The sequence below is a fragment of the Odocoileus virginianus genome, chromosome 32 (assembly GCF_023699985.2).
Source record: "Odocoileus virginianus isolate 20LAN1187 ecotype Illinois chromosome 32, Ovbor_1.2, whole genome shotgun sequence".
In the NCBI taxonomy this organism is placed as follows: domain Eukaryota; kingdom Metazoa; phylum Chordata; class Mammalia; order Artiodactyla; family Cervidae; genus Odocoileus; species Odocoileus virginianus.
Window position 1 is genome coordinate 19,352,334 of NC_069705.1, and position 22,969 is coordinate 19,375,302.

A 22,969-nucleotide genomic window follows, 5' to 3' on the forward strand; every position below is an offset into this window, starting at 1 on the left:
TCCTCCTCCAGGGGATCTTCCTGATCCAGGGATCAGACTCACATCTCCTGCATTGCAGGTGGATTCTTTACTGTTGAGCCATCAGGGAAAGCCATATACATACATATATCCCCTCCTTTTTAGATTTTCTTCCCATTTAGGTTACCATAGGGCATTGAGTAAAGTTCCCTGTGCTATACAGTACATTCTCATACCTTAATTTAAAAAATACTTTATTGTTTAAAAAATCCTAACAACAACAACAACAACAAAATCCTAACCATCATCCAAGCCTTCAGCAAGTCATAATCTTTTTGCTGATGGAGGGTCTTGCCCTGATGCTGATGGCTGCTGACTAATCAGGGTGGTGGTTGCTGAAGGTTGGGGTGACTGTGACAATTTCTTAAAATAAGGCAACAGTGAAGGTTGCCCAATTAGTTGACTCTTCCTTTCACTTAACACTTTGAGGCCATTGTAAAGCTATTGAATAAATAATTTCAATATTATTATGTTTCGGGGGGCCTGAGGAGAGGGAGGGAGATGAGGAAAGAGATGGTTATTGGAGCAGTCAAAATATACACATTTATTAAGTTTACCATCTTATATGAGTACTTGTCCTGAAATACTTACAAGAGTAACATCAAACTTGGCTGATCACCATAACAAATATAATAATAATGAAGTCTGGAATAGTGCAAGGATTACCAGAATGTGACTCAGAGACATGAAGTGAACAAATGCTGTAAGAAAAATGGTGCTCAAGGCAAGGATGCCACAAATCTTCAATTTGTAAAAAATGCAGTATCTGCAATGCACAATAAAGTACAATAAAATGAAGTCAGCCTAAGTAAATATGGAACTAAATAAATCAGAACTATTTTGAAAGTCTAAAATAGCTGAAGCAAGTAAAATCCTGCATTTCTGTTAAGCTGTGTTTTCTGAACTCTTGAAAGGCAAAAGGAGGGCAAGATAAAGATGAAGTAACTATACTAGTTCCCTAGGATTGCCCTGGTTTTAGGCACAGAACATCTCCTGTCCTGGAACACCCCTCAGTCTTATGCACCCTGGGACATTTGGCCACCCTAAAATAAAGACCTCAGTTGTGGTTGGTGAAGTTAAAATTCAGTGGAAAGGTACTCAGATGATTTTTCCAGAGTATGCATCTTTAATATAAATAGAATAATATTTTTAAAAAAACCATAAAAAGCCGAATGCCTACTTGCCTAAAAAGCTCTCCATATATAGGCGAATCCTGGACAGTTGTCCATGCAGTTCATTTGGTAGCACTTACTCTAATGGCAAACTTTTTTTCCTAAAAGGAAATAATTAGCCTTTAGGGCATTCTTTTGGAAATCCCAAACCTTAACACAACACCAAATATCCTACAGGAGAAGAAAGAAGAAAGTTTCCAAAGGAAATTGCTTAACACCTTCAGCGACGGGAAGGAAAGGAAACGGTGAGGTGCCCGACCAGAGAGCAGGACTGCTGACAGGTGGTGATGGGAGCCAGGTGACTGGGCCCAAGGAGGGACCAGGGGAGGGGCTGCAGACAGCCCTGGACCCCTTCGGTAAGATATGTGACAGGGAAAGGAAGTAAACCGCGGAGCCAGTAGCTAGGGGGTTAGACAGTCAAGAAAAAACCTGTCACGATGGAGGAAAGTCTAGTGTATCTAAGACAGAACAAAAGAAACTAGGGACTTACTTCACTCTGTATAATGGGCTCCAGTTTCATGTCAATGTATGACAAAAACCACAACAATATTGTAAAGTAATTAGCCTCCAACTAATAAAAAGAAAAGAAAAGAAAAGAAACCAGGGATAGAAAGCTTACCTGGAGCTTGTTGCTACCAAGAGGAGAGGACCCCTGCCACCTGGGCCACTCAGATTGTTACTGACAAATATTTTAGTGGAAGATTCTGGCCTATCTGTCCAGGGTCCTCCCTTCTGGCTTGCCATATCTTTTAAGGCCCAGCTCAAGACTCAGCCTCTTCATATGTGGTCTCCCGTGCCTTTAAATGACTTGTGCCCTCGCAAAGGGTCTGGACTCAGGGCAAGCCAGTTGCAGTCATATGGCAGCAGCTAAAACAAAAACAGTGTCAGAATAAGAAAGACAGGATAAATGTAAAGGCTTTAGAAAGTTGATAGCTTGGGGCCATGACTGGGTAAATATCCAAGGCAAGAAAACTTTGAGTAATCAAAGTTGCTTTTCTCCAAGCAGAGATTGTTCTCAACTTTTAGGAAAACCACAACACTTGCAGGGTCACCTAGTACTGGCAGAGTCTGGGGCAAAAGTACCAATGGAGGCCCATCTACATAACACCTAATCTTAAATGAGCTACCTCAGGCCAACAGATGTGGTACACCCACCTCCCTCTCTCCTAACCTGGGCTCTACCCAGCAGAGGGAGGGACCTGTGGGCTCACAGGGACAATCAAGCTCCATCCACGCTGCGAGGATGTGCACATCAACAACTCCTGAATGGCTGTGAAACACTGCCTGCCTTCTCCAAGGAGGCTTCAGGGTGTTTGCACTGGGCATTCAGGGTCCTTCATATCAAGTGTGTTCTAGAAGGCTGATGGATCATGTCCATCAACTCCTTGGCCCATCAGAAACTTTACAGCAGGTGGTAGAATGTCACAAGGGGAGGACCAGCTTGTGTGTCCAGGCCAGGATCCTTCTTGCCCGAGTTTAAGAACGATACTAGACACATTATCTTTTTTCCAGTTATATTTGATCACTGCATTCTCCTGATCTGAGTTTCAAAGAACTCATGGACAGGACTTTACAGTAAGACACCCCACAGTATTGAATGCAACAGCTCAAGCAGGCTGAAGGGCCCAGAAAGAATGTTCCATTGAGCAAACTCATCCCCTCCAGGCTATGGTGCTCCAGTGAGAGGCCCCAGACGGGGTATTCTCTGGTCCCATCCAGCTTTATCAGATAAAGCAAATTACATATTATCTCCTGGCAAAGGAAAAACAGAGTTCTCAAAGACATTTGAGATGGAAGTGTAATCTTCTGATGCTTTCTAAAAGGGAGCAGTTTAGCCTGGGTTATTATCACACCCAAACCACAAGTTGGACAGGAAGCTGATGCTTTCTCCAGTTCGTCTTGCCCAGGAGATAAAGCCCAGAGAAATTGGGTCTGACTTAAGAATACCTTGAAGATGATACACTTAGGGCAATAACCCCACAAGACCCCCTGGACTATACACTCCACGGAATTCTCCAGGCCAAATACTGGAATGGGTAGCTGTTCCCTTCTCCAGGGGATCTTCCCAAGCCAGGAATCGAACCCAGGTCTCCCACATTGCAAGTGGATTCTTTACCAACTGAGCCGCCAGGAAAGCCCTAAGAATACCTTGAAGGTGATACACTCAGGGGAATAACCCCACAGGGGAGCTAGTACACCTGGCTTTTCCCTTTTTCATGGCTGGCCAATTGAGAGGTTGCTTTACTTGGGCCTGTTTGCATCTCTGTGAACAAAAGGGTCAGCCTAGGTGATTTCCAATTTTCCTCCTCCAGGGCAGGGAGGGTATGAGGAATTCTTGAGCAATTTCGTCTTCCAGGAAGCCCTGCAGGGTGAACACAGCTCACCTGCATCCTGTTAAGGTACTTGGGGCCTCTGGGATCCACCTGGCTCTGGGAGTATCATTCAGTTACAGACTGTACCACCCCAGGCTTGTTAACCATCTCGGGGACAGATTGTCACTCTCTTTGAAGAGACAGATGATTACTACTCAAATACCTGCACCGAATCTGGGTCTCCAGATGACAACAATGTCATGTGTAGAGGAGAGCCATGACTGTTAACTGGTGCAATTAACCAATGAAATTTGCTTTTGCATCTCTGAAAACTATTTGCTTTATTATTAGCTAAGCTAGGGGCAGTGATGGAGGTGGTATTCGCGGGTCTGACAGATTTCAAGGTTTGGGTACATTCTGAAGAAATTATTCACTTAGTATAGATGTCATATCAAAGAAACTGCCTCACCTAAATAAATCTTCAAGTTGAGCACTGGACTGCAGATGTTGCTTGAAACAGCTTTCATTTTCTTGAACCTACAGCATAAGGAGTGCTGTATAGTTGAAATACAGTATTTGTTCTGTATTTGGCTGTTGGGAGGATGAATAGAATACCCTGGACAAAACAATGCATGGCACCCCTTGCTTCACCCTCCAATTAGGCCAGCGGGGATCCAACTCAGAGCCTCCCCCAGGGGAGTGGAGGACGTCTGTCTCTGTTGATCTGGCACAAAATAGGGCCTCAATAAATATTTACCAAGTGAATGAATGGTTGCCTGCTTTTCTCCTTTTGTTTAGTCACACTCTCTTTTTAACCTCCTACAATGAATCCCAGGGCCCTGCATAGGCCATTTCTACTAGGGTGTGGATGTAGGATGAGTGGAAGAGGTAAGGGAGATGAAGGATGAGTAAGGGAGGCCAGGGATCCCACACGCGAGGGAAAAAGAGAAAGATATCCTTAGAGGTGCAGGACCAACAAAGAGCCAGACGCAGGCGAACCCAAGCTGGAGCACCAGGGGACCCGGATCTGCAGCGGGGACGGGCCCGACCCCGGGCACCTCCGGCCCAGCGCTGTGCACGCTGCCGGCCTGCACCGGCGAGGCGCCCCCAGCCCGCACCCGGCGCCGGTCCGTGGCCACCGCCCCCGGGGCGGTGCCGGGAACACGCGGCGCCTCCGCCGGTCACGTGGGGGCCGCTCCGCCGGGCGGTGCTACTGCTTCCCGATCTCGCCCTCCCCGTGCCGGGGACGCGGCGCTCGCGCTCCCGCCCGAGTCCCGGGAAGCGGAGAGGAGGCTGCGGCGGCGGCGGCGGCGGCGGCGGCGGCGGCGGCCCGGCCCTGCGCTCGCATGATGACCGCGGCGGAGCCGGGCGCCACCGTCCTCCTGGAGCTCGCACAGGCGACGATGCTGCTGGCCGCGGGGCCGCGGCGGCGAGGGTAGCAGGGCGGCAGTCGGCCCCGAGGCGCCGGAGGCGGGCGGAGCGGGAGGAGGAGCGGCAGGCATCCTCCGCGGCGCGGCGGGCGGGCGGCGGCCCTGCTGCCCCGGCGCGCCCCTGGTCCGGCAGCCCGGAGAATGCGAGCTGCGCTCCCCGCCTGCCGCCGCCTCTGCCCGCGCCGTGCGCCCGGCGCCCAACGGAGCTGCTCGCGTCGCCGCCGCCCCCCAGCTGCGGGCGCCCGGCCGCTGGCTGCGCTAGGACCCGCCGCCGCGGGCTGCCGAGGGCCGGTGAGAAGGGAGGAGCGGGAGCGAGAGGGCCCCGGAGACTGGCGCCCGCCGGGGCGCAGCGCGGCATGTAGCTGCGGGCTCCCGCGCGAGGGTGTCGGCCCGGGGCCCCGCCATGGCAGGGACGGACAGCGGGAACCTGAAGACGGTGAGGCTGTGGCGGGACGCCGCCCTGCGCGCCAGGAAGCTGCGGAGCAACCTGCGCCAGCTCACCCTCAGCTCGGCTGGGGGCTGCCCGGGAACCGACCAGCTCGACTCCCCTGACGCCCCCCAGCTCGTGCTCCCGGCCAACATTGGGGACATTGAGGTGCTGAACCTGGGGAACAACGGCCTGGAGGAGGTGCCCGACGGGCTGGGCTCGGCGCTGGGCAGCCTCCGCGTCCTGGTCCTACGCCGGAACCGCTTCGCCCAGCTGCCTCCGGCAGTGGCCGAGCTGGGCCACCACCTCACCGAGCTGGACGTGAGCCACAACCGGCTGAGCGTCCTGGGCGCTGAGGCGGTGGGCGCCCTGCGCGAGCTGCGGAAGCTCAACCTCAGCCACAACCAGCTGCCCGCCCTGCCTGCCCAGCTGGGTGCGCTGGTCCACCTCGAAGAGCTGGACGTCAGCTTCAATCGGCTGGCGCACCTGCCCGACTCCCTCGCCGGCCTCTCCCGCCTGCGCACCCTCGACGTGGACCATAACCAGCTCACGGCTTTTCCCCGGCAGCTGCTGCAGCTGGCGGCCCTGGAGGAGCTGGACGTGTCCAGCAACCGCCTGCGGGGCCTCCCCGAGGATATCAGTGCCCTGCGCGCCCTCAAGATCCTCTGGCTGAGCGGGGCCGAGCTTGGCACCCTGCCGAGCGGCTTCTGCGAGCTGGCCAGCCTGGAGAGCCTCATGCTGGACAACAACGGGCTGCGGGCTCTGCCCGCCCAGTTCAGCCGTCTGCAGCGACTCAAAATGCTCAACCTCTCCTCCAACCTCTTGGAGGAGTTCCCGGCCGCCCTGCTGCCCCTGGCTGGCCTGGAGGAGCTCTACCTTAGTCGCAACCAGCTCACCTCGGTGCCATCCCTGATCTCGGGCCTGGGCCGTCTTCTCACCCTGTGGCTGGATAACAACCGGATCCGCTACCTGCCCGACTCCATCGTCGAGCTCACCGGCCTGGAGGAGCTTGTCCTGCAGGGGAACCAGATCGCCGTGCTGCCAGACAACTTTGGCCAGCTCTCCCGCGTGGGCCTGTGGAAGATCAAGGACAACCCGCTGATCCAGCCCCCCTACGAGGTCTGTATGAAGGGGATCCCGTACATCGCCGCCTACCAGAAGGAGCTGGCTCACTCCCAGCCGGCGGTCCAGCCGCGCCTCAAGCTGCTTCTGATGGGTCAGAAGGCGGCAGGAAAGACCCTCCTCCGGCACTGCCTCACTGAAGGCAGAGTGGAGGGGAAGCACGGAGGAGGGGGCCAGGAGAAGACCTACCCTCCTTCACCTCCGCTCGGGAGCAAGGGCATCGAGGTGACCAGCTGGACGGCGGATGCGTCCCGGGGCCTGCGGTTCATCGTGTACGACCTAGCCGGGGACGAACGCTACGAGGTGATCCAGCCCTTCTTCCTCTCCCCCGGGGCCCTGTACGTGCTGGTGGTGAACTTGGCCACCTACGAGCCGCTCCGCTTTCCCACCACCGTGGGCTCCTTCTTGCATCGGGTGGGGGCCCGGGTGCCGCACGCCGTGGTGTGCATCGTGGGCACCCACGCCGACCTGTGCGGGGAGCAGGAGCTGGAGGAGAAGTGTCTGGACATCCACCGCCAGATCGCCCTGCAGGAGAAGCACGACGCCGAGGGGCTGAGCCGTCTGGCCCAGGTGGTGGACGAGGCGCTGGCCCGGGACTTCGAGCTCCGTTCTGCCAGCCCTCATGCCGCCTACTACGGGGTGTCAGACAAGAACCTCCGGCGGCGCAAGGCCCATTTCCAGTACCTGCTCAACCACAGGCTGCAGATCCTCTCGCCGGTGCTGCCGGTCAGCTGCCGGGACCCGCGCCAGTTACAGCGCCTGCGCGACAAACTGCTCTCGGTGGCGGAGCACCGCGAAATCTTCCCCAACTTACACCGCGTGCTGCCGCGGTCCTGGCAGGTGCTGGAGGAGCTGCACTTCCAGCCCCCGCAGGCGCAGCGGCTCTGGCTCAGCTGGTGGGACTCGGCTCGCCTGGGGCTGCAGGCCGGGCTGACCGAGGACCGGCTGCAGAGCGCCCTATCCTACCTGCATGAGAGCGGCAAGCTGCTGTACTTCGAGGACAGCCCGGCCCTCAAGGAGCACGTCTTCCACAACCTCTCCCGCCTCATCGACATCCTCAACGTCTTCTTCCAGAGGGACCCTTCCTTGCTACTGCAGAAGCTGCTCCTGGGGACCAGCGGCGAGGCCGAGGCCGAGGGCCGGGCCGAAAGCTCCCCGCTGATGGCGCCGCCCGCCCCGACCCAGGACGCACTTCGGGCCACCCAGCTCCATCACTACGTGGAGGGCTTTCTGCTGCACGGGCTCCTGCCAGCCCACGTCATCCGGTTGCTGCTGAAGCCTCACGTCCAAGCTCAGCAGGACCTGCAGCTGCTGCTGGAGCTGCTGGAGAAGATGGGACTCTGTTACTGCCTCAACAAAGCCAAGGGCAAGCCTCTGAATGGGTCCACGGCCTGGTACAAGTTCCCCTGCTACGTGCAGAACGAGGTGCCGCACGCGGAAGCCTGGATTAACGGGACCAACCTGGCCGGGCAGTCCTTTGTGGCTGAGCAGCTGCAGATTGAATACAGTTTTCCCTTCACCTTTCCACCCTGGCTTGTTCGCCCGTTACAGCGTCCAGATCAACAACCACGTGGTGCACAGGTCGGATGGCAAACTTCAGATCTTTGCCTACAGGGGGAAGGTCCCGGTGGTGGTGAGCTACAGACCTGCCAAGGGGGTCCTGCAGCCGGACACCCTGTCCATTGCCAGCCACGCATCCTTACCGAACATATGGACGGCATGGCAAGCCATCACCCCCTTGGTGGAGGAGCTGAATGTCCTCCTTCAGGAATGGCCCGGACTGCACTATACGGTGCACATTCTCTGTTCTAAGTGCCTTAAGAGAGGGTCGCCCAATCCACACGCTTTCCCAGGTAAGAGGGCAGAGGGGCCTGGTTCTTCTGCGGAGGGTCTTAAGATGCACTTGGGGAAAATGTTTGTTTCTCCTCTGTCGGACTGTTTGCTTAATCTCACCTGCTTCCCAGGAAAGCTTTTCAGGGTAACTAGAAGGGGATTTGGGGACCAGCAAGAGGCAGTCAGTATGTGAACAATCCCCAGGATTCCACTCTTCTATTAGACTCAGACTTCTAAAGTGGGTTCCGGTCCAAACATTTTGGATCTCCTTTTCCGTCTTCCCAGTTCAGCCTGCCTTTCTTGGAAGGAAATTTCAAATGGTTGCGCAGAAGATGGGTGGTGTCTGATGTTGAGTCATGGGCTATAACGCTTGTTAGACACATATCCAAGGGGTGCTCCAAATTTGAAATATCTGTCATCATATTCTTTTGTTTAAGTTCAGACTGTGATTATTATGTAGAATTATTGCACCTTTTTCTTAAGAAACTCCAGAGAAGAATGTTTTGTAATCAGGGTGAATGATGATTAGTAAAGACAAAAATGTCAGTCTGTAAGGCATGACTCAATTCTGGGATCTCTGTTTCACCCGGTACACTCTGGGGGCATGAAAGAGAGATTACTGAAATCTCTAAGGGGAGTTTTGGGGGTATTTCCTGGTAATTTTGTGCTTTACCGACATCTTGAAGCCTGGTTTTGCTTAAGTGTTAGAGAGTGGAGCTTTATGGAAGTGCTTTGTAAGAGATGGAATGGATAAGAAACTAAGAAAAAAAAATGGACAAGTTTTCGGTTTTTTTTCCCCTCTCTTTGGGGAGTGTTTTCCAGAAGACTTTTTTTTTCCCCCTAATGTTTTAAGTGAGTGGAAGAATTCCAAAACTAGGGGGATTTTTTGAGCCTGGTTAATTGGTATTCTAAGTGTCTGAGAATGGGTCCATTTATTTGGAACTTTTCTCTAAACAGCTCTGATTTTTGTGGAGCTGGCTTGGTTAACAACATTCTAAGTGTCCTAAGGACAAACCCAATAATAGCGTCATTGCCAGTGTCTCCCCTCGGTCCCCCACCCCAGAGTACACTGAGGTGGCGATGAAATGGAAGACTGCATGCCACTGTCATCTTTGTCTAGTCTGAATGCTGCTCATGATAGTATCAGGAAGGAATTGGACACCAGTATTTCCGAAGGTAACATTTCCCTGTTGCCCTAGATCTAGGCTGAGTGTAATTCTTCAGCTTGTTGAAAAAAGTCACCATATCCAGTTACCAGTCAGTAGAGCCTCCGTTCTCTGTATTATCTAGTGTCTCGTCAGTTTTGTGACTTGGTAGCCTCTTCAGTTTTATGTTTGCCATTGTCTTTTATTCATGAAAGCAAAATACTTTATTGTGCCACTAAATTGAAGAAAGAGGTTGAGGGTTACATATTCACAGAGCAGATTATTGAAAAAGCTACTTAAAGCCAGTTCTTAATGCAAAGATGTAACATTAATAAAACTGATGCTATTAACAACAAAGGGAAAGACAGAAATTATTGAACAAGTAAGGATCTGTGTAGAGGAATTCCAAGAACTTTGAAGAGTAAACAATGAGCTGAATTTTTTTTCTAACCTCAGCTCTTTATTTTTTAAGTCCACAAACAAGCTCGCCTCCAGATGTAGAAAGGACCCCCCATTCTCCTGTTGTTGTTTTGCCTTTTTTGTCTTTCAAAGGAGAGTTACCTGGTTTACAATCCATCTGTAGGGAAGAGAGGATTCAACATAAAAAGCAATTAAATGGTTGAAAATTGTCAGAATATCTTAAATAGTGAGTAGGAATAAATCATCAGCTGTTTTTCTAATATGGACTGAACATTTCTTATTTATGGTCAGAGAAAGAAATTACCTTTTTTGCTTCGTTTAGGACTATATTTCTTCCAAACATAGCGGAGAGTACAGAGTAGTGGGGAAAAGGATGATTATAATACCTTTATTACATTAAAAAAACAAGGGGGAAAAGCATTTTCTTCTTTTATAGTTTTCTGTGATAGCCATCATTTGTTAGTATTTGTCACAATTCTGAAAGATTTGAGAAGAGCTAAAATAATAAGCTAGAAGATGATGTAAGAACAGAATTCTATCGTTGGGTGTTCAGTTAATGAAGGCATGCATACATTTAAGAATATGCTCAAGTCCCTAGTTTATTAAAATGTATTGTAGCTCAGTGGAAACCTTTGAAATCTCTGGGTAGCCTTTCCTCTCTTTAAGAAGTCATTTGGCTTTTAGAGATGTTAAAAAAGTTGGTTACTTAGTTTTACATTTTATTAAAGTCTCAAGTTCTCTTGTAAACTAACAATTTTATATACAAGGGTGAAAGAAACACTGGCTCTAGTTTTTTCAACTTCAAGACATTAAGATTAAATAGGAAATGAATCAGTGTTTCCTTTGATGTTATGAAGAAGAAACAAAGTTGCATTATTATCTTACCTTTTCTTTCTTGTGTGTGCTCTGCCTCTGTCCATAGGACACTTAATTTCCTGGTCTGAGCTGCGCTAAGGTAGTTGGCCTTGGGAAGTATAATGCTAGATTTCTCTTTTCTTATTTTGATTTACAAAAGAAATGGCAGTATTCAGGAAAGTCCTTAGTCCCCTGGCCACTTGTTTTTAAAAGTTCTTGTAAAAAAGATCTAATCACGTTGTCAGAGAAATCACCTGTTTGTTTCATTGGACATAAATGGTTGAGTGACGAGAGGCTTTTGCAAGCTGAAAGGAGGCCCAGGATGCAGCCTGCGTGTCAGGTGTGAGTCCTTACCTGCTTTCTGCAGATACTGACTTGACTGCCAGCCTTGACAGCCTCTTTAACAAGGGAACTTGGTGGAATGTTCTTGGCCTAGAGTAAGTTTCTTCTTGTGGGATATTTACCTATGTGAGAGTCTAGTGCATTGCTATCCACTTCAGTGTTTGAAAGCATGCTGTGTGTTTTGCAATTGAAAGAGTGCATCTTGGTGAGTTGAACTTGGGCCACATAAGATTTTGCCTGAAGTATCCTACTCTCCAAATTGTTCAAGATCGTTCTTAAGCATAATTGGAAAGCCACCCAAAGTGGTAGGCAGAGAACTGGTAGATGATCATTTATATATTTGATCCCTTTGATTCCTTGGTGGCTCAGCACCTTGCTGCCTCTCCCTCGTCAAGTGCCTTTTGTCCCTGTTTAATTTCTTACACACTCTGTACCTCTCTGAAGCCCTCAGTTTTGCCTTGTTGTGTGGCTGTTTGTGGAGGTCCTAATATCTCTTTGGTTAGCTTGTTCACCGGTTTCCTCCAAGCAGGAAACACGCCGGAGGCTCTGTGGCTTCTGTAAGAACCTCTGAGCTGTCTGCTAGAAGACTGGTCTTTATGAGAAGTTTTTTTTCCCTCTGATACTCACATGCTCTTGTCAGATTCCCAGGTGGTACTCTTGTGGTCATTTCCCTTTGTCCTGTGTCCCAGCGCCCCTCCCTGGCCCTGCACTTGTCCCTCTGATGTTCTCATTGTGACTGTAGTTCCAGCCTTGCCCTTGAATGGGCCCTTCACTTTGACCACTGAAGCAAAGCAAAATTCTTGCCTTATTCTATCTCACTTTTAGATTTACTGGAATTTGAGCATGACCTAGTTGCTTGGATTGAATTAGTCATTGTTTTTAATTTTGCAAAGGTTATTAAATATATCTCTTTAGTTTGGCGTTATTAATATTGATGCTGCTTGGCTTTTATTTTTGTGGTGAGTCCTCTTTGAACTCTCTTGGACTTTGTTCCATGTAAAAATCAAAACCTTCATTTTGCAGTGGAAGAAAGAAGCTCCCTGCACAACAGAATTCAAAGACTTGAAAGGCCATTGGAGTGTTCAAATTATTTTAAATATTTGAGGCCTCTTCTTCAAACTCTAGAATCCACTCTCAAGTTCATCTCTACACAAGCAGTTTAGAATTTCATAGAGAAAGTATTTTTTAATTTGTTAACAGATGTTTTGTGCATCCTCTACCACCTGTTCATCTTATTCCCCAGGAAATCCAACCTGTTTTATTTAAACTTATTTTGTATTGGGCTATAGCCAATTAACAAACAATGTTGTGATAGTTCCAGGTGAATAGCAAAGGGGCTCAGCCATACATATCCATGTATCCATTCTCCCCCAAACTCCCCTCCCTTCCAGGCTGCCACATGACATTGAGCAGAGTTCCCTGTGCTCTATGCTAGGTCCTTGCTGGTTATCCATTTTAAATACAGCAGTGTGTACATGTCCATCCCAAACCTCACCTATTTTAGTTCTTACTCATTCACTTTATCTGAACACCTAGAAAATGTATAGGGTCTACTTAACAGGGTCGTTTTGAGCATCAGGCGAGAGACTGTCTGGGAAAGTAGTTGTTTTCCAGCATCTGGAGGAAGTGAGGGGCTTCTGCTCCACGTACTGGGGGTAGGGAATGTGATGGGGGTGGGGGTGGGTTTGCTGATATTGGAGTGAGCATTTCTGGTTGATTTCTTCACCTACTAACTTGCTTCTCTCTTAAGGATCTGACCATCCATCCATCAGGGAGGGCTTTTTATCTTTAAGCAGGGGACCAGTGCTGGCCTCATTGCTTGCCGTCTCTTGTCTGCGGCAGCCATGGCCCGCCTGAGCCCAGGGCTGGAGAGGAGAGTGGTTTGTTTCAGGCTCTGCCTGGGGCAGGCTCAGCCAGGCCTCTGTTCCCCCTGGTTCAGCTGCTCTGATTGCAAAACAGTGCCGGGTCGCTGTCTGGTTTACCATCCTCTTGAGCTGGCCTCCTTCACTTCAGAGGGGAGGGCTAGGAGGCCCCGTTTTGGCTGCCTCCTCCAGTCCTGCTCCAGCACTCAGGAAGCTGACCCTCCAGTCCTGGCCTACTGCCTCAAGTCCGTATGGCCTCGAACCCAGAGTGATTGACAGGCATCTCAGAGAGCCTCCAGATATATATGATAACCTGTCTTTATTTTTTTTATACTTTTTGCTGAAGTGTATTGCTTTAAAATGTTCTATTTCTGCTGTACAAACAAAGTGAATCAACTGTACGTATACACATATCCCCTCCCATTAGGATTTCTTTCTCATTCAGGTCACCACAGTACATTAAGTAGAGTTCCCTGTGCAATAGAGTAGGTTCTCATTAGTTATCCATTTTTTTCACAGTGTCGTAGTGTATATGTGTCCATCCCAGTCTCCCGGTTCCTCCCTCCCCACCTTTCCCCCTTGATATCCGTACATCTGTTCTCTGCGGCTGTGGATGACATGTTTTGTCAAGCCATCAAGGCCCTCTCTGTTTCCCGCATGGCGGTTTGTTCTGTGGTTATACCCTCACTTCTCTGATGTTTCATGTGATGGCACCCTCCTCCCCGGGTGGTGCCTGGCATAGGGCTGAGCAGGTAGAAGGGACTCAAAGCAGATTGGTTATTTTTCAAAAACTCAAGAAATTCTAGTGTTTCTTAATTTTATTCCTCGGCAGAGTGCTTTTTGTAGGTTGTTTGTGATGTTCTTTTTCTCAAAGTGTGTACTTTCAGAAGCATGTATAGTTTTCCCATGGGGTTTTTCTGGCACATCAGTCCTTGCCCTCTGGGTCCATCCTCCTGATCCTTACAGAGATGGTGGAAGAGTGGTGAAGGGGCAGCTTATCAGGATGTGAAAGTGACTGAAGCATGGCCGCAGAAAGTTTCTACCACCTGATCTTGCAGTCACTCTCTTTGAGGCAATGGGTGCTTCCCTCCCTCCAGTATCATAGCTCTTCCTTTCCAACTAGCCCCTGACCCTCCCTTGACATTATCCTGTAGATATGGGAAAGTATAAATGGTAAGGAAAATGAAGGTGGTGATGTAGGAAAGAAGGGGTTTGCCGTCGTGGGTACCCGCTGTTTTGCCTTCTTCTGAGTGCTGTTGATTTCCAGAAGCTCCTTCCAGCATCCTTGCTGGTTTAAGTTCAGAGGAGACCATGGAAGAATTGCTGGCTGTAACAAAGGCAGCGCTGGTTCCCACATACTACAGGCTATGGTAACTACTCCCAGACACCATTGCCAGCAGGGCTGACTAATTTGCGGAGAGGGAGGAGAAAATTTTTAGTTATTTTTACATTTGGCTCTGAAAGCAAGAAAACATTTTCTCATTTGTCCTTCCTTAACCTAATCTCTTAGATGCAAATAATGATGCCTTGTTTCTCCAAGGGTAAATTATGAAAAGCCATCTGCAAACTTCTTTCTCTTTAGCTGTCTGTTTACAAAAAAGTAGAGTATACAGAAGGAGAAAGAAAGCCAGAGCGGGAAGCAGGGGAGAGGCCCTCGGGTCCTGGTGAGATCCAGCAGAGGTTTGCATGGGCTTTGCAAGCCTGGAGCCTGGTTTACCACCTCAGGAAGGAACTTCCTGCTCTGGACTGGCAGTCCTAGGCACCCGGGCCGTACCAGCTGTTTCCTTTGTTTTTGCAAATCTGCGCACAAGGGTGGGTGGGAGAAGGTCAAGAAGGAGAAAGGAAGTTGTGTTAAGTTGTATCAAGACTGCTCTTTGAGGGTTCTCTGTGTCTTGCATGTCTTTCTGCTTTTTTGGGTGGGCTGGCTTACTGAGTCCAGTCCTTCTCTCTTCCTCCTCCTCCTTTTTATTGACGTGAAATTCACATATGTGATATTAACCATTTCTTAATATAGTTTTTCTTTTTTAAAAAAATCATGAGTAACCCCGGCAAAAGGACTTAAAGTCAAATTTTTATTTGAAGAATTCATGTTATGATTCCTACTACAGCCCATCACCTTGATTCCTCAATGTTTGGGTCATCGTCTTCAAGATAACCCTTTTAAAGAGGCTTTTGCTAAGATAACAGTTACCATTTTAGTCCCTCCATACTTCTTTTGAGTTGGGCTTCTTTGATCTTCACTTGAATGTGGAATTGCTTCCAAAATTCTCCATCTGTAATCTTTGGGGTCTGGTTTCTTCACGAAATTTACTTTAGGGCCCTGGAAGTTGTAGGAAATACCTTGCTATTTTGGCAAATGATCTCAAGTATATTGTTCCTTCATCATTTCTTTTTTTTTTTCTTCATCATTTCTAATACTGAAAAGTTTTGTTCCATCCAGCTTTCACTCATGGGCCCAGCAAAACAAGTCAGAAGTCTCCTTGTCACCGCTGCAATAAAATTACTGTGATGACAGCAAAACCTATGTCTCAGTGTGGCTACATCAATAATACCTGGACACCATGAACAACAGTGCCCATTTGCATCTAGAATGAGGCTTGAAATGAACGATTTTTTTAATAGCTTATATTCCATTTTATTTTCTTAAATTAATTTTTATTGGAGTATAGTTGCTTTAAACATTGTGTTAGTTTCTGCTGTATAGCAAAGTGAATCAGCTCTACATATACATATATCCTGTCTTTTTTGGGTTTCTTTCTCATTTAGGTCACCATAGAGCTGAGTAGAGTTCCCTGTGCTAGGTTCTCTTTAGTTATCAATTTGATGCACAGTATCAATATGTATATATATATTTGTCAAAGTGTATATATGTCAATCCCAATTCATGCCACCCCACCCCACCCCCGTTCCCCCTTGGTGTCCATATGTTCGTTCTCTACATCTGTGTCTCTATTTCTGTTTTGCAAATAAGACCACCTATGCCATTTAAGATAAACCATGTTTGAGTGAACAGCTCCCTGGTATTAATGCAGTCACAGTGCCTTGCAGCCACAAGCGTAAGGCAGGTGTTTCTGGAAGGAAGGAGCCGATGAGGTTGGTAACTCCCTGGGGTGAATGGTCTGGGATTCTTTGGCCAGGCTCTTTGTGGCAACTGTCTTTCTAAGGCGTGACTTGAGAAGGGATTCTTAAGCTGGGCCTTGAGATGCCACACTGATGGACATCTTTTAAGACGGCTGCCTTGAGACTCCTCTTAGTGTTGATGAGAGGAGCCTTCTGGTCTGTTTTGTGCATGTGAGGTTTAACGGGGGACTGACGCACAAAGGACATGTAGGTGAGGAGCGCACAGAAGTACCATGTAATTACTGTCTTCTGGACGGTGCTTTTTCCCCGCATAGATTTTGAGTAGAGCTCTGGCAGGATTGGCAAGGCTGTAGGCATATATGAGGGTTAAGGGGATGAGGATTGCATTCATTCAAAATTAGGTCGTTACCAATGACAGACAACTGTATCATAAGTTTATGAGCTGGATGCTGTCACCAATCACTGTTGAGTACCTGCTCTATATGGAAGTCTGTGCTGAATTAGAATTTTTAGGGGAATAAAAAAGTACCTGGCCTGGGTCATGAGGAATCAAGATAGGATTTCAGTTGATGTAATTGTTGACTTTTGTACATGTGGAATCTGATCACATATGAAGAAATTTCATTGCATGTACGAGGAATGACTAAACAACACTGGTTTCTGATTTTCTAGAAGGAAATGTCATATGGAAGAAAACTTGGGTATAATTTTGAATTTGCTTGACATAGTCATTCTTTGCAGTTATTTATAGTTTAGGTCACTTGTTTGCAAGAAATCTCAGACAGATCTTGGGAGGATGCTGAAAAACGAAAAGGCATTGTATCTGAGGGTTTCTCAAAACTTCCAAAACGAATCAGCTTTTTTGAGGAGGGAAGATGCCTCCTCTTCAGGAATCTTTTATATTTCTCAGAGTTATTTGTGGATTTGCTTCTGTTTTGAGACAAATTGACATCAGCAGTGATTTCTGAACCCCAAAGACTGCTTGAACACTGCCTCCAAAGACAGTCTAAATTAAATTGGATACTGTCATGTTAAAAATATATGGCTGCTGCTTAGAGATGTCTTTGTTAAGGAACGCTTTGTTGGGGTGTTTTTCTACTCTTAGGCTATTAAATGTTGACAGAATTTAAAGAATTAATTTTCCTAGATCCTCTCCACTTCTGAAATGAAGCATGTGATCTTGACATTGTATTAGTACCGTGTTATAGTAGCAGTGAACTTGAGGGTAGCAAAACAAGCCTTCCTTTCTTTTCTTTCCTTCTTTTTTTTTCTTTTGAAAAGAGCAAGTTTAAAAAAGCTAATGGGTAAGGAAAATATAAAATAAAAAAATAATATTTCTCTTAGATACACTTGTTTGACTCCTCACTTTGTTGTCGTTTCCAGGGGATTCTTATTTTTCATGCCATCGAGGTTGTTGTTATATTAATCATCACATCAGTCACTCTGGGGATAGAGTTGGGAGAAAATATGAGAGTCAGTAACACTCTTGAGTTCCTCTTATGTTCTAGAGACAAAGTACTTCTTATGGGTGATGTCACTGAATTTTTCCAGCAGCTCTAGAGGGTTGGTATTATCACTGTCCTGACTTTCAGGGGGAGAAATTGAGGTTCACAGGGTTGGGTTCCCTAGAATTAGAACACCCTGGGATTTCAGCCTCGACCTCTGCTCGCACTCACTGTCCCACCCTGCTCCTCGAGGTTGGGTTACCCACTGCCCCCCAGGACCCATAGACTCACCTCTGTCCTCCTCTTTCCTAAATGTCTGTTCTGTGTTGCTACATGCTGGCCACAGTCTCAGTGTTGGACATACGGGGTCGGATGAGGCATAGACCTGCTGCACAGAGGTCAGCAGAGGTCACGGTCAGGTGCGGGGGACAGGTGAGGTCCCAGGGGGGTTCCTAAAAGGGCTGCCCTGCAACTCAGTGCAAGTTTTCCCCTCCCAGTCAGCCGTGGGGAAGTGGGAAAGGGTATTTTAAATTAGAAAGGCTCTTAAAAAGGTGGAGGGCATTCAGATAGATTCTCAGGCGATGCCGTGGGGTGGGTGTGTGCCCAAAAGCAGTTAGCAGTTGTCATAAACGAGGCTTCTCGCTGTTAAGTTTCATTTATGGCCTGGTCAGAGTTTGCCAGTGGCCACCACTGGCCCAGGAACTAGAGTTTCGGGAACACTGCCCTCGCTCATTCCTTGTCCGTCAGATGGGGCTCTGTTGAGACCATGGAGGGGAGGACCTAAGGGTGGTTTCAGATGATTTGCTCAGACTCATAGTCACTGCTGGGCTGACAGAGCACCTGTCCTGTGTGATCCCCAGTTCAGCGTGTCCCAGCCCCCTTCTCCATGCCTGAGTCCAGAGGGAACATGGACGTTGGCTGGTCCCCCAGCCAGATGGCCACATGCCTCTGTGATCCCTAGGAATGTATCCAGAACATCGATTTTCCTGACTTGAAACCTTACCATAACAGATCTTGCGATAAAGGCGAATTTGGCTGTAACACAATTTATTGTGGACTGTTTCCTGTCTTTATTTCAGGCTTTCTTGTCACACTGCAGACTGACTGAAAATACCATTTTTTAAAATAATTTTGCTCTGATAGAGTAGCATATTTTATGCCCTTCATTTGTTTGGATTTCACTTATCACTCTGTGATGGCTTTTTTTTTTTTTTTTTTGCACCTTTCTTCATATCCCCATTGGAATGTGTCTCCCTGTGGCTCTCAATTTATCAAAATATACTTAGTTACATTTTAATTAAAATCCTAGGAAGTGCACGATGTGGAAAAAACTTTTGTTTATATTTGCTTAATATCTTGCTTGAAACCCTTGCAATTTTGTGTTGTGTGGTTTTTTTTTTGTACTTTTTTTTGTTTTTGTTCTTCATTTATTTTTATTAGTTGGAGGCTAATTACTTTACAATATTGTAGTGGTTTTTGCCATACATTGACATGAATCAGTCATGGATCTACATGTGTTCCCCATCCTGATCCCCCCTCCCAGCCATTAAAAAGAATTCATTTGAATCAGTTCTAATGAGATGGATGAAACTGGAGCCCATTATACAGAGTGAAGTAAGCCAGAAAGATAAAGACCAATACAGTATACTAACGCATATATATGGAATTTAAAAAGATAATGATAACCCTATATGCAAAACAGAAAAAGAGACACAGATGTACAGAACAGACTTTTGGACTCTGTGGGAGAAGGCGAGGGTGGGATGTTCAGAGAGAACAGCATTGAAACAAGTATACTATCAAGGGTTAAACAGATCACCAGCCCAGGTTGGGTGCATGTGTTGTGTTTTAAAATGGAAGTATTATGTTGGTTATTTGCAAGGACTCTTGAGATCCTGCTGGATTCAAATCCTCGGTCCGCCACTTCTAGCTGTGTGACTTTGGATATCATAATAGTTTCTGTCTCATAGGCTGACCGTGCAGATTAAGTTAATACAAGTCAAATGCTTTGAATGACACTTGACTTGTGGCAGGAATCCCATAGGTGTATTAGCTTCTGCTGTTTCTACCATTATTCTAGAAAGATCTACTTGGAAATCCTAAAGATCTATTTGGAAATCAGATCAGCTTATGGATAAAGCTCGTCTTTATCATAGGAACATAGTACAGTGTGATTTGTATTCGTACCCTTTTCAAAATGCATTTTTCTTATTATTAAAATATTTACAGTCTTGAAGTGTGAAGAGGAAAAACTATAGTCATGTTGGTATCTAGCATAATTACACATTTTTCTCTATTTTTTTTCAACCTTTTCCCTTTAATTTAGGTTTATTAAAATATCTGTGTTGTGCTTAGTCGCCAGTCGTGTCTGACTCTATGTGACCTCATGGACTGTAGCCTGCCAGGCTCTGCTGTCCATGGAGATTCTCCAGGCCAGAATACTGGAGTGGGCTGCCATGCCCTTCTCCTGGGGATCTTCCCAGCCCAGGAATTGAACCCAGGTATCCTACATTGCAGGTGGATTCTTTACCATCTGAGCCACCAGGGAAGCCCATTAAAATGTCTAGTGATAATAGTGATAATCATATTGTGTAAATAATAATTTTCTTAACCTTAGCTACCATGAGTATGGTTTCATATTATTAGTAGCTACATGGTAATTATAAATGCTTGCATAATAGTACATCAAGGAGATTTTTACCTTTGTTTATTTAACCATTAAACACTTGAGTAGTTTCAAGTTTTGTTGTTATGAGTAATTCTTTGATGACTGCACTTCTGTATAAAGGCTCTTATTTGGGCAGTAATTCTAGAAGCAAACTCAATGAGTCAAAGGCAAAGAATGCCTAATGTTCAATACATGCTTACGTTGCTTTTCATTTGGGAAATACTCTGCTGCCTGCATGGGATGCTAGATTGATTTCACTGCATTTCCTCAGCATTGGGCATCATCTTAAAAATACGCTAAGAATGAATGGAAGGCAATATATCACTGATATATCAGATTTTTAATTAGGGTACATGCTAATTTTCTTAAATGAATGTTACCTATTTTGTTGCTTTCTCTGTGGATTGTCTGATCATGCCTTTTGGGATCATCTTATTGATAATTGATATATATATTTTTAAATCACAGTGATTTCTTATAATCACAGAGTTCAGTTTATATTAACTATATATGAAGGATGGTAACCTTTTGTCTATCAAACTGTCAGGGAGGGGAATATTCCTCTCTACCCATCTTGGTTGCTTTGACTGGTCTAGTAGTTAAATTGACACATGGCAGATTAATAGGAGGAAAAAAACAAATTTAATTTCATAAGGACAGAGATCTTATAGATATGGAATCCAAGAGGTAACCAAAGCCAGCTGTTTGTATATTTTTCAGACAAGGAAACAAATTTGTGAAGAACTGACAAGACATTCTTAAGGCTTCAGCACTAATTCATGATAAAACTAAGTAGAGTTTGTTTATACTCCTTCTTTACCCCGAGTTCCCTATCTCCAGTGATAAAAATGTCTCTTTACCTCCTGATACCGGTGGGCACCTTTCACCTGGGAGATTTATATCCTACTTTCAGGAAGGACAAAGGAGGGTCAGAGTGTCCTTGCATTGGCTGTTTCCTAAGTAACTTTTAATTCAAAATTATATGTCACTGTGGCGTATTTTGAGGTGGCCTGCCCTGAACCCCTTTGTACTTAAGTTGTTGTTTTCTAGCTTGTTTGCCTTTTTGATCTTTAAAAAATTTCATTTGATACAATGAACTGATGACTTCCTTTGTGATTAAAGGAAATACCATTATTTTCTAAATAGAATAGGAGGGACCACACAGTGAACCATAATTGTCTACCTGTATAACCTCTACTGCCAATAAAAAAGCAATACCTGCACATGGGTGGCATATTCAAAAGCAAAAGCCCCTTTAAGCCCCCTTTCTTATCTTTAAACTATTTCTAGTTACTGCTTTCAAGGAAGATAAAACATATATTTGCATATATTTTAACCAGAAAGAGATCATACTGTATTCATTATTCTGCACCGTGCTTTTAGTCACTTAAAATATATTTTGGACATGTCTCCATATGGGAAATTACAAACCTGTTGTGCTTGCGTGTGTTTGTGTGTGTATGTATACATAATGTTCTACCAATGGATGCACTGTTTAGTTAGTCCTATGTTGACAGACCTTTGATTCTTTTCAGATTATTTTATAGTTTTTAAACTAAGTTCTCCCTTTCCAGAATTTTGGGAAATACTCAGTTTTCTTTCTTTCAGGGTTGGTGACCCCTCTTTGTGCTCAGGACACTGTCGGGATGCAATTAGAAAAAGACAAATCTCTCAGTCACATGGTGGGACTTAAAAGGGGGGCTGGGGAATTATAAAAACTTAACTCTGTGATTTAAAATGAGGGTAATCTTTTTAATTGGCTTCTGTGATGCCTATTGGAATACTATTGTTTGCAACATAATTACGCATTTACCAGCCTAATTCATCCATTATAATGTGATGTAATGTTTAGACATCTCAATAATTACAAATCTTGCATGTCTACAGATAAATATACCACTGATCAAAATAAGACAGTGGTAGCAAGAATAGTGTTGCATCGTTGGGGGATGTTAATGAAAAACAAAGGATAATAAATCATATCTCATTGGCTCAAAACATTGCTTCTACTTTTCTATCACAACTACCATCTAAAGGCCAGTGCACCTGGGCCAGCTGAGCAGTTTTCATTTGTGCCCTGTAACTAGCCCCAGAGTTCCATACCATTGTGTTTTCTACCATTGTATTTTCTTGCCCTCAGTTTGGTGTGTCATCCAGAGATGTGCCTGGATATTTTATCCTGGGACTAGTAGGGGTCCAAAATTTAAGAGATTATCTGAACTGTTTGTGTCATAGTAAGGGACCAAAATTTAAGAGATTATCCAAACTGTGTATGTGTCATGAATAAAGAATGGGTCTAATCCAGCCCACTAAAATGTGTTTGATGTGGAAGAACAGTAAACAAATTCTGGTAGAGTGACTTATGTGTTTAAAAGCTATTTAGCTGTACATTTTGCTTAAAGCAAACAAAATCATCACCAGTCAGGTTCTTGGGGAAAAGAGATTGTACACAGGGTTCGTTGAAGTGTTTGGTCTTAAAAATCCTCTCTTACAGGAAATGTCTAAATCAGTGCAGACAGCTTGGTGGGGAAAAGAAAACCACATTTTCTTACTGAAGCATATCTATTCACTGGGATGACCTTGACTCACCTTAGCTGCACATCGACATGGCATAGCTGGGGGTGTCTTTGATTTAGGCTGTTTGATTATGAATCACTTGTTCAGTTGCTCAGTCGTGTTCATGGACCCCATGAACTGAAGTTTATGAATCACTTGGGAAAGAGCTAAAAAGCAAGATATGAAATTTTCTAGAACACTGTGATGCCCCCAAACAGCTCACTGGTCTGCTGAGAGCTGAGCCATTTTGTGTCCAGGTTACAGAAGGAAAAAATGATATG

The 22,969-nt window shown here is 46.1% G+C and overlaps 1 protein-coding gene and 1 non-coding gene across 2 annotated transcripts in view; one reads left to right on the forward strand and one right to left on the reverse strand.

Moving 5' to 3' along the window:
• Positions 1–5,246: 5,246 nt before the first annotated feature.
• Positions 5,247–22,969, forward strand: part of MFHAS1 (multifunctional ROCO family signaling regulator 1) — a 105,651-nt gene continuing 87,928 nt past the window's right edge. Inside the window, 2 exon segments of the mRNA XM_070459950.1 lie at positions 5,247–8,008; positions 8,010–8,334. Coding sequence (XP_070316051.1) covers positions 5,336–8,008; positions 8,010–8,334 — 2,998 coding nt within the window. The 5' untranslated portion in view covers positions 5,247–5,335.
• Positions 15,402–15,536, reverse strand: LOC139032683 (small nucleolar RNA SNORA1). The gene has a single exon (XR_011485259.1). It is a non-coding gene; the product is annotated as a small nucleolar RNA SNORA1 (small nucleolar RNA).